General features: G+C 38.4%; 1 protein-coding gene across 1 annotated transcript; it reads right to left on the reverse strand.

Annotated features, from left to right (window-relative positions):
- Window positions 1-1,685: 1,685 nt before the first annotated feature.
- Window positions 1,686-3,087, reverse strand: LOC145136767 (delta(12) fatty acid desaturase DES8.11). The gene is made up of 2 exons (XM_079070882.1): window positions 3,024-3,087; window positions 1,686-2,932 (listed from the first exon to the last, which is right to left on the reverse strand). Exon 2 carries the CDS (start codon window positions 2,908-2,910, stop codon window positions 1,774-1,776), a length of 1,137 nt encoding a protein of 378 aa, XP_078927008.1. The 5' UTR covers window positions 2,911-2,932; window positions 3,024-3,087; the 3' UTR covers window positions 1,686-1,773.
- Window positions 3,088-11,599: the final 8,512 nt, after the last annotated feature.

Below are 11,599 nucleotides of genomic sequence, written 5' to 3' on the forward strand. Positions count from 1 at the left end.
TGATAAACAAGATAAAATTTATAGTTTGGATAACCATTTTAATTTCTCATTTAGCAAACCTATGGATTATTTTATTACATAATTAGGTAATAAGCTGTTAGAACCACAATTACAAAATTAATAAAAATTTTATAGAAAAAATTTATAATTATTAATCAATTATTTTCAATAAAATTAATTAAGAGATTTATGTTTTTTTAGTTATGTAAAATTATAATCATTAATTCAAATATATATGTGATTATTTTTCAAAATATATGAAACAGTTTTTATTTGTAAATTAATAAAAAGTAATAAAGATAATATACAATGAAATGTTAAATTGATTATAAAATTAAAACCAAAACAAGTAAATTGAAATTGATACAAGACAAATTAGAAAATTTTGTTAATATATATATATATATATATATATATATATATATATATATATATATATATATATATATATATATATATATATATATATATATAACAAATTACAAATGAATGATAAGTATAATAAACCAAATCAATATCTTTGACTCTTATCTATTTTTATTACAAAACATATTAAAAATAGAAATTATTTTCGTTAAACTATGTCATATACACAATATTGTTATTAATCGTAATTAGTAAATATTATTATATAAAAAGTATAATATCCTATATTAATTTAAAATATCATTTATATAACTCATTATAAAATGGCCAAAGTTATTAAACTTCAACACATTTATTAATTGAGCATTATTAATCACTTCATTACAACATTTTAAATGCATATAAAATGGCCAAAGTAGTACACATATTCAAACATTGTATAGTCCACCAGCTCACTTACTACATTTTTCGCCGCATCTGAAAAAATTAGACCAATCTTCGATAATAGCTTTTGTGACTGTTATTTAACACAATTTATTATATTTTTTAGTATTATTATTATTATTAACTTTTTTTTATTGCTTTATGATAAAAAGGGATTTAAGATTATACTTCATATTTTTTAATTATAAAAAATATTAGAACTTACTAAAATATATAACTTCATTATATTTCTTTTCAAAGTTGTGTTAAAAATGTGTCCAATATGTTGCTAGAGGTGTGCATAATTTCGGATTTCAATCTACAAAAATGAAAATTGCAGTCAACATGGCATCATTAAGGCAATAAAAATTAATGCAAGACTTCGACAAAAAAGAAAAAAAAATTGTCAAAACAAATATTTTTAGTACATCATAAAATTACGTGTGATATTAGTGTTTTCTTTTAACCAACATGTATGAGATTTTAAATTTTAAAACAATAATAAAGAGCCTCAACACCTTTGTTGATTGAACGGCAAAGAAAGGAAATGTTCTTATATATGCAATTCGATGTTAAGGGTGGATGTGGGCATGATAAAAACCATAGGAAAATTTACATACAACATCAAAAAAGTTGATCTAATAATTAGGACATACAATATTAATCTTTTTTTTTTTTTTTTTTTTAACAAATTTAGTGTACCACTTTGCAATTCCAACATCGGAAGAATAAAATGGATTATCCGAGCTAAGTGTCATCTGAACCGGTAACAAATATACAGTCTTAGTAGGAATCGACCCGACCCGTTCTCGAGGATAGTTGGGTCAAGCTCACGTGACATAAACTATTATTCTTGTATTTGTGTTAAAAAAGTGTAAATTGGGAGAAAAAACACATGGCATGAGCAACTAATCTTTTATTAGTATAGATAAATAGTCCAACAACATACCCTAAATGTAATAATTTAAAAGGGAAAGCAAATGATCACATTTTATGGTACCAAAATACACCTTTGTGGTGGCTATCTTCATCAGGCTCGATATAGATGCATTCTTTAGCCTCTCTCCACATTGCTTTAAATATTGGAGTCCTATCGATCTTATAATACTCACCCAAAACTGGAATGATTGCATCCCTTGCCTCCTTTGCATGATAATGTGGAATGTATGAAATCAAATGATGCAATACGTGAGTGTGTGTAACGTCATGGAAAACCCTATTAAGGAATCCAAAGTCCCTGTCAATTGTTGATAGGGCCCCTTTGATCCAGTTCCATTCCGTTGAATCATAATGAGGCAGCGATAGATGGGTGTGGTGCAAATACGTTATGATAACGAAAAATACATGGACTCCTACCACCGGAACTCCATAGATGCACGTTACCCAAGCAGCTCCTTTTGTTGTTACAGCAATCTTGATTGCATAAAAGACGGCAAGAAGACCAAGATCTGATAACAGGACCTGGATTCGCTCACGCTCGGTGAAAATTGGACTCATGGGATCAAAGTGGTTGGCAAACCTTCCATATTTCTTGCCAGAAATATTAGTTAAGAGGTATAAAGGAAATCCTAGAGTGAACCTAAAAACCAAAGTGAACACTCGACCAGGTGGGTTGTTAAGAAGTTTTGAGTACCACCTGACTTTAGACTTGCGTTTAGGAATGTAAACTTCATCATTATCAAGAGAATTTGTGTTGGCATGGTGATTTCGATGGCTATATTTCCATGAGAAATAAGGTGTCATGAGAGCTGAGTGGAGGATGAAGCCAACAATGTCATCAATCAGTTGGTATTCGCTAAAGGCATGATGACCACATTCATGACCGATGACCCATAAGCCAGTGAGGATGCTTGCTTGACAGAACCAATAAACCGGCCAAGCTAAGTAAGCCAAAGGAGCTGGAAGAAAAGGAATATATGTATTCGCAAGGAAGTAGAAAACGTAGGCAACAATCAGATCGTGAACAACATAGTAAGATGAACGGATGACGGATCGCTTGAAGCAATGGGCAGGGATCGCTTTCTTTAAATCACTTAATGAAAACGGCGGATCAACTGGGACACGTTCCAGGATCTTTTTACCATCAAATGGGTCGTCTGACATCCGACCACCTGCACCCATGTTGTTGATAGATATGATTAACCTGCAAATGTAAAGAGTATTGTGAGATTTATGTAAACTAAACATAGAAAGAATTAATTACAAAAACCTAAAGCTCATGGGAAAAAAAGGACCTATATAGAGACAAGTTGCGTTTGAGATCTCTTCAGCTGGTAATACACTGATACTGTTTTGGGGTCGGACTTGCTACTTATTTATAGTCAAAACTAATTAAAAAAACTTATCGCCTCACTTGACCTACTGTCTATTTACCATTATTTCATTGTTTCAGTAACTTTTACGGTTTAGGAGACGACCATTCCAATTTGGCGGCTTTAAATACTAGACGCATTAAGCATGTGTAAATATTTAAATATGTAGATTCTGAGAGGTTATGTGAGTACATATATATACCACACGCATTATGCATGTGTAAAAATTTATATATCTAAAACAAATTATTATTTATTTATAGATAATCCAAATGATTGTTTGTTGTAGAAATATTAACTATTTAATTTTATATCGTCGAAAAGCATTCATATAGACTTTAATGCATAGAATATAAGTAAAATGCATCTAGTAAATAAAATGTATTGTGCTTCTGTATTAAAACATAAAAATTTTATATAGATCAGTGTCGATAGTAAAAATAACTTTTTTCAAAACAACAAATGCAAGAATATTTGCAACAATATAATGCATCATTGGCGGCATGTATTCCGAACTTCCAACCACCACAATTTCCTAACTTTCTATTCAACTATAACACACAAGCAAGTACCTCTCAACAATTTGCCGAAAGGATGGAAGAAGAAGGAGAAGGAGAAGAAGAAGAAGGAGAAGATGATTATGACAATGATGGTTGATGTTTTTTTAGTATTATTAACAATGTTAGCTAACTACTTAATGTAATATTAAAACTTTATTTTTTTTCCGAAAATATGGTTGATAAAAGCTGTACCGACAACGTGTCGTCGCAATAGGTGAAGCTATGCCGACGACATCTATGCCGACGACGTAATAGACCTATGTCGACAGTCCTGTGTCGTCGACCCTTTGCCTGGATAGGGCTCGAATTTGTTGTCGCCATAGGGTCCAAATGTTGTAGTGTTGGTTGTTTAATTTGAACACAACAATAACAATCTATGTTGACGACACCTGTCCCGACTACTATTGTCGTCGCTGAAAGAAGGGCTACGCCAACAACAAGTCGTCGCCATAGCTTTTGCCAACATTGACCATGATTGTTTCACTTGTAAAGTTGTGTGGCCACGACAGATTCGGCGGGAACGACGATTTTTTTCGGAGTCTTCTGAAAACTTATGCCAACGACATGTCGTCGGTATAGGTTACGACAAATGAAATTTTCATTTATTTTTATTCCATGGTGCAGAAAATCAAAACGACGTAGTTTTTGTGAAAGTTATCGTGGCGACATGTCGTCGGCAGGCCATGGGATAATCCGCGTGAAATATCTATCCCGACGACTTGTCGTTGGCACCATTTTTTTTTAAATTTCAACAAAAAGAAGGAACAACGTCGTTATGTAAACCCTATACTGATAACTTGTCGTCGACATAGGTTTTTACCCCAACAGAAGACATCAACACATCATTCATTTGTAGCCGACGATATCACTATTTCTCTCTCGATCTGCAATGAAGAAAATCGAAATTGGCACTCCTCTTCACCGACAATGAGCAGCAGGTACATTCATGGTCATTGTTTTCTTCTTTGTTAGTGATTACTCATCTTTTTAACTCCAAATTTGGGTGGCTTTTCTGCTGGTTGGTTGTGACAGCCCTTCACCACCCTCGACCCTTCACCACCGTCGTTCCTTTACCACTGTCGGCCACCAACGACTCCTTCCAGCTTCTCTCCTTCGCCACAATAGGTAATGATGGATTGGTTTTTATCCTTTTTGTTTTCTTTTTTGATTTTGTGTTTTTCCAGTGACCACCAGCAACCACCAGAGGATCACTATCAAATCCAACCACCGGAATCCGGCCGTCACAGCAAGAAGAACATAACACTTTTTTTTCTCTAGTTTTAGTTGAAATTGAAATTATATGTATAGGTTTAGAAGAATTGAAATTGGTCCTTGTATGATTGTATGATTATTGTTACTTGTTTGGTCTTTGTATGATTTTTTTATTTGTTTAGGTTTATATGAAATTGAAATTGTGTCATGTATAGCATCACAACCAATGTATAATAGCAATCATAGCAACACAACCATTACAGTGAATACTAAAGTAAAAATGTTTACATCAATTTGGAATTTGTATGGAACTTGTTTGAATTACATCAAATAATTTGTATGAATATAAGCATAAAACTCTTATTGCTCCAACTCCTCAAAAATCCAGCAGGTACCTATCTACTGATTTCCTGAGAATACAAGTAGTTTGAAAGAATATCAGCATAAAGCTGGTGAGTTCATAAGCGGTAGTTTGTAATGAAAACTTGTTGATGAGCTCGTAAAAGTGTTTTGTATAGTTTCAAGAAAATCCAATATTTTCTTTAGTGAAAATGTAGTGTTCTCAATTCCATATGAAATCATGAATGTTTGTTACTGAAAATCGTAGTGATGTGCGAAAATAATAATTCGTGTGACTAGCTAATGCTAATCATGATGTATAAGTATTTCGTACGTGAAACCATTATATGTTCAGTTTTGTTTGAAAACTCTGAAAGTTCTCCAGTTGTAGTGTGTATTAGTTCTATTTAGTATAAATAAAACTAGTGAAGAGTGTCAGGTTGTAAACTAAAGATGATTTATACATAATGTGAGTCGTATAACCATGCTTGATATGACTAGAGACCTTTCCAACGTTCTTCAGGCTTCGAGTTAAATGACATTTGTACACACCAGGCGTGCCCGCCTAACTGTAGCTAACAGTTCAGGTGTGGGATTGTCAGTCCCGAATATATCTTTTCACAAATCTCACGCTCTCCCTCCAAGAGACTCTGGTTATACTATGATTGGATTTATCCCTGTACACGTATAGGTACAGTATTGAAGTAGCGCCTCACAGTATCGTACAATCTAGTTTACATGTAGTATAGTAGCGTTCTACCATAGTGAAAATTCGTATGTATACCGTATGTAGTGATAATTACAGTTATGAATACTATGATAAAATAGTGAGGTAAATTGTAAACTATTTCTGTCTTAGTGCATATGTTTAGCAGTGAAAGTTTCTGTACTTGTTATGTTTAGAAAATCCCAAACTATACCGATTATAGTTTGCATGTATAACGTAGTGAATAGCGAGTCCGGAAAACTATGCAATTTCGGTGAAAACGTCCCTTATGCTCAACACAGTAGAAAAGGGTTAAAGTATGAGAATTGCATGAGTTTTATATTAGTGAAAGCATTTATGTTTAGCTTGTATTCCCCCCGTGAAAACATTAAAAACACGGAAAATGTAGGGGTATGAACTCACAGTTTATCCTAAGATCCGAGCGTAAGGTCGGTGTGGATGCTGAGTGTCAACTGATGTTTCGTACGCAAGTGGATCCTATTAACATATGGTAACACATATATGCATTAGATGAGGACATAACACTATTTTTTATGGAAGGAAACCACCTTAGGGGCTAGGAAACACTTGAAACTAAGTGTTAGAATCACACGTGATTGAGGATGGGGAGTTTGCGGCCGTAATCAGGAGTGTACGGTCAGGGGTTTGCGGCCCAACAGGGTTTACGGCCTACGAGTTTGCGGTCCAAGCATTTACGGTCAACGGGTTTACGGCCCATGGGTTTACGGCCCATATGTTTACGGCCGTAAACACTTGGTGAAAGGTGCTATTTTCGGTGTTTCAAGGTGTTGTCTAGCCTCTTGGAAGTGTTCTAAGCCTTATGCCCAACTCAAGGAGGAGCTTAAAGGCCAATAATCGACCAAAAATGGAGTTTACGACCATTGAAGGGATTACGGCTGTAAACCCCTCTCGTGTTCGTGATTTCAGGTCGTTTCTTGGTGAAAACAAGTGATTCCTAGTAGATAACAAGCATATGGAGTAGTTACTTACTGTAAGATTCTTGGAATGAGGTTTTTAGCCACCAAGAACTAGTGAGTGTTCTTGGTGTTCTTGGTGAGAGAGAAGATCTAGAAAAAGATGAACTTTATGAGATGAAACATGGATTCATCACTAGAAAAGGGATTGAAACACCATAGAAGTGAAGAATCACTTACACTTTGAAGATCCTTGAGCAAAACTCGAATTTTGTAGAGAGAGAGTAGAGAGAGAAAGTCCTTTGAGTGCTTAAAGCTGGAAATGAAAGCCACTCACCCTTTATATAGGGGTGAGTTTACGGCCAAGATGGTGGTGGGGGGTTTACGGTCGTGAACAGGGTTTATGGTCGTAAACAGGGTTTACGGTCGTAAACTGAGTTTGCGGCCGTAAACTCCTCTCGAAGGGGGTGTTTGGCCCGGATGCTATGCTTTGACTTAGAAACCTCATTTGTTAACCCAAAACTTAATTGGACCGAGCCTAGAATATTTAATTAAGCTCAAAATAATGACGGCAAGAGCAGAAATAAATTCCAAATTGATTTATTTTTTTTATAACGATTTGAACGAAAAAGTTTCGGGTTGTCACATCATCCCCCCGTTGAAGGGAATTTCGTCCCGAAATTCGAACATAGAATACAAATCATGGATTTAGAAAGAGATGCGGATATATCTGATCCAAGTGAATTCAGGTCCCCGCTTGGCATTCCAGCGAACCTTCACTATCGGAATGCGACTTTGTTTCGTTCGTTTGATCTCTCTCTCCATGATGTCGACCGGTTCTTCCACGAAGTTGAGGTTCTCGTTGATTTCAATCTCGTCGAGAGGAATCACAAGTGTCTCATCGGACATACACTTCTTTAGGTTCGATACGTGAAAGACATGATGGATGTTGCTAAGCTCCCGTGGTAACTGGAGTTTGTATGCTACGGGACCGATCCTAGCAACGATCTCGAACGGTCCAATGTACCTCGGGTTTAGCTTTCCACGTTTTCCGAAACGTATCATGCCTTTCCAGGGTGAGACCTTCAGAAGGACGCGGTCACCAACCTGGAATTCCAAGGATTTTCGTCTCTTATCGGCGTAGCTCTTTTGTCTATCTCGGGAGGCTTTCAGTCGTTCTCGGATTTGTACGATCTTCTCAGTTGTCTCTCGGATGATCTCAGGACCAGTGAGAGTACTGTCGGGGACTTGACCCCTGGCTAGCTGCGTGTCACCCACCTCAGCCCAACACAGAGGGGATCTGCACTTACGGCCGTAGAGGGCTTCAAACGGCGCAGCCTTGATGCTGGTATGGTAGCTGTTGTTGTAGGAAAATTCAACCAAAGGAAGATGAGTGTCCCATGACGCGCCGAAGTCGATGAGGCAGGCTCTCAACATGTCTTCCAATGTCTGAATTGTTCTCTCACTCTGTCCATCTGTCTGTGGATGATAAGCCGTGCTCATATCCAGCTGAGTTCCGAGAGCCTTATGTAGTGACTGCCAGAACCTCGATGTAAACCTGCTATCTCGATCGGAGATAATGGATGCAGGTACACCATGAAGGTGAACTATTTCTCGAAGGTATATTCGGGTGAGTCTCTCCATCTTGAAGTTTTCCTTGATTGGCAGGAAGTGGGCGGATTTTGTCAACCGATCGACAATCACCCAGATGGCGCCGTGCCCACTCGGAGATCTGGGTAACTTGGTGATAAAGTCCATGGTTATCCTTTCCCACTTCCACCCAGGTATTTCCGGCTGCTGAAGTAAACCTGAGGGCTTTTGATATTCTACTTTTACCTTGGCACAAGTCAGGCACTTGCCCACGAAAGTAGCAATTTCCGCTTTCATGTTTGGCCACCAACAGAGTTGTTTGAGATCCAGATACATCTTATCCGAACCTGGGTGAACGGAGTATTTAGTCTTGTGAGCTTCGTTCATGACAACTTCTCTGTAACCACCGTGCTTTGGGGTCCAGATCCAGTTCATGAAGTAGTACACTCCATCTCCCTTGACCTCTAAGTTCTTTTCCATTCCCCACAAAGCTTCATCTGCCATGATCTCGGGTTTAAAGGCTTCCAGCTGAGCCTCTCTGATCTGCGCGGACAGGTGGGAATGGATGGTCATTGTTAGTGCCTTCACCCTACGCCCTGAATACTCTTTTCGGCTGAGGGCATCTGCTACCATATTGGCCTTGTCGAGATGGTAGCGAATTTCGCACTCGTAGTCACTGAGTAACTCTACCCATCGCCGTTGCCTCATGTTTAGCTCCTTCTGATCGAAGATGTGTTGCAAGCTCTTATGATCAGTGAAGATAGTGCACTTGGTGCCATAGAGATAGTGTCTCCAGATCTTTAACGCAAAGACCACTGCTCCCAACTCTAAATCGTGAGTTGTGTAATTGACTTCGTGTGTTTTCAACTGCCTCGAGGCATAGGCGATAACCCTTCCCTCGTTGCATGAGCACACAGCCTAGGCCCTGATTGGATGCATCACCGTAGACAACGAAGTCTTCTGTCCCTTCGGGCAGTTACAAGACAGGCGCGCTGCACAGGGCCTGCTTCAATGTTTGAAACGCAGTGTCTTGTTTGACTCCCCAACTAAAGGTTACACCTTTTTGTGTCAGGGTAGTTAAAGGCTTCGCGATTTTGGAGAAATTCTGGATAAATCAACGATAATAGTCCGCGAGACCAAAGAATTGACGGATTTTTGTGGGTGTCTTTGGTGCAGACCAATTCTCAATCTCTTTGATCTTGGAAGGGTCCACGTGTATTCCTTCCTTGCTAATCACGTGTCCAAGGAAATTTACCTTCCTGATCCAGAATTCGTACTTCGAAAATTTCGTGTATAGCTTTTCTGCCCTTAATGTTTCCAACACCTGCCTTAAGTGTTGTTTATGATCATCCTCACTCCACGAATAGACAAGTATATCATCGATGAACATAATCACGAACTTGTCTAAGAAAGGGTGGCACACCCGATTCATCAGGTCCATGAATACTGCCGGTGCGTTGGTTAGACCAAAGGGCATTACCACAAACTCGTAGTGTCCATAGCGAGTTCAGAATGCTGTTTTGGGCACATCATTCTCATGAACTCGCAACTGATGGTACCCTGATCTTAGATCTATCTTCGAAAAGTAATTGGCTCCCTGAAGATGGTCGAAGAGATCAACGATTCTGGGTAAGGGATATAGGTTCTTGATGGTCAGCTTGTTCAGTTCTCGGTAGTCAATGCACATCCGAAAGGATCCATCTTTCCTTTTCACGAATAAGATCGGAGCTCCCCAGGGTGAGGAGCTCGGCCTTATGAATCCTTTGCTGATCAGCTCATTGAGCTGGTTGGATAACTCCTGCATTTCCGTTGGCGCTAAACGGTAAGGAGACTTAGCTACAGGAGTAGCTCCGGGGATCAAGTCAATACGAAACTCGACTTGACGCTCGGGAGGTATTCCTGGGAGATCCTCGGGAAAGACATCAGGAAAGTTGCAGACTTCGGGGATGCTCTCGAGGTCTTTACCCTTTTATGTCTCATCAACAACATGAGCTAGAAACGCATGGCATTCCTTCCGCAGGTACTTCTGAGCTTTGATGCACAAAATGATACGGAGGTTTGAACTGAGCTTATCACCGTAAATCATAAGGGTTTTGCCAGAGGGAAGATTGAGACAGATAGCCTTCTCATAGCAAAGGATATTAACACGATTGGGGCTTAACCAATCCATACCGATAATGACATCGAAACTCTTAATAGATACAGGCATAAGATCGATACGAAAGGAATGATTGCCTAAGGTAAGAGTACAGCCTATGAATATGTCGTTCACGCTTTCTTTCTCTCCGTTAGCCATCTCGACGGTGAACGTTTCGGTTAAATGTTGGGATTTACATTTGATTAGGTATTTGAATGCATGACTAACAAAACCCCTCTCCGCACCAGAATCGAAAAGAATGCATGCATGAGAGTTGTCAAGGAGGAACGTACCCGTGACAACGGTAGGATCAGCGACCGTGTAACGACGTAAATTTTCAAAACAATTTTTCATTTTTCAAACAACATGATTATCATTTAAACATTCTCAAATCTCATGTTCAACAATTGTCATCAAATAAAACGTATCCCAAGATCACAAATAAAATCCTCGGCCTGTGTGTATGGATCATGTCGGCGCCTTCCCGTGATCGTCACTAGTACCTGAAACACATAACACTGTAAGCATAAATGCTTAGTGAGTTCCCCAAAATACCACATACAACACATATTAGCCACTCGAGGCTATAACTCTGTATGACCCTCTGGTCAAAGTGTCTCAGTGGGACCCTCCAGTCCCATAACTCTGTGGACCTTCCGGTCCTAACTCTGTAAACTCTGAATCATACATAGCACAGAATCACATAGATATCACATCATATAATAGCATACAACATACTCTGTCACATACTCTAATTACCACTCTAGGTAAAGTATAGTGAGAAGACTCACCTCGGGTAACTCGGTAAATCTCGAACTCAGAAATACTGATCTAGCCTCCGCCTAATCACATAAAATAATTACTCTAGTCAATACGACTCTCAAAGGCTAGGCTATTCCCTCTCTAAGTTCTCTCAGGAGGGTAAAAGACCATTTTACCGCTCCAATGGCTCAAAAGTCCAAACATTGACTGGACCCTAAAAGTCAACGAAAGTCAACGGTCAACTTTGACCAGACTCG

Source organism: Lactuca virosa, chromosome 9, assembly GCF_052849685.1.
Source record: "Lactuca virosa cultivar CGN04683 chromosome 9, Lactuca_virosa_CGN04683_v6, whole genome shotgun sequence".
In the NCBI taxonomy this organism is placed as follows: Eukaryota; Viridiplantae; Streptophyta; class Magnoliopsida; order Asterales; family Asteraceae; genus Lactuca; species Lactuca virosa.

What these genes read in the sequence shown, in the direction of transcription:
- LOC145136767 (XM_079070882.1), bottom strand. Translation starts at nt 2,910, where the DNA reads ATGGGTGCAGGTGGTCGGATGTCAGACGACCCATTTGATGGTAAAAAG.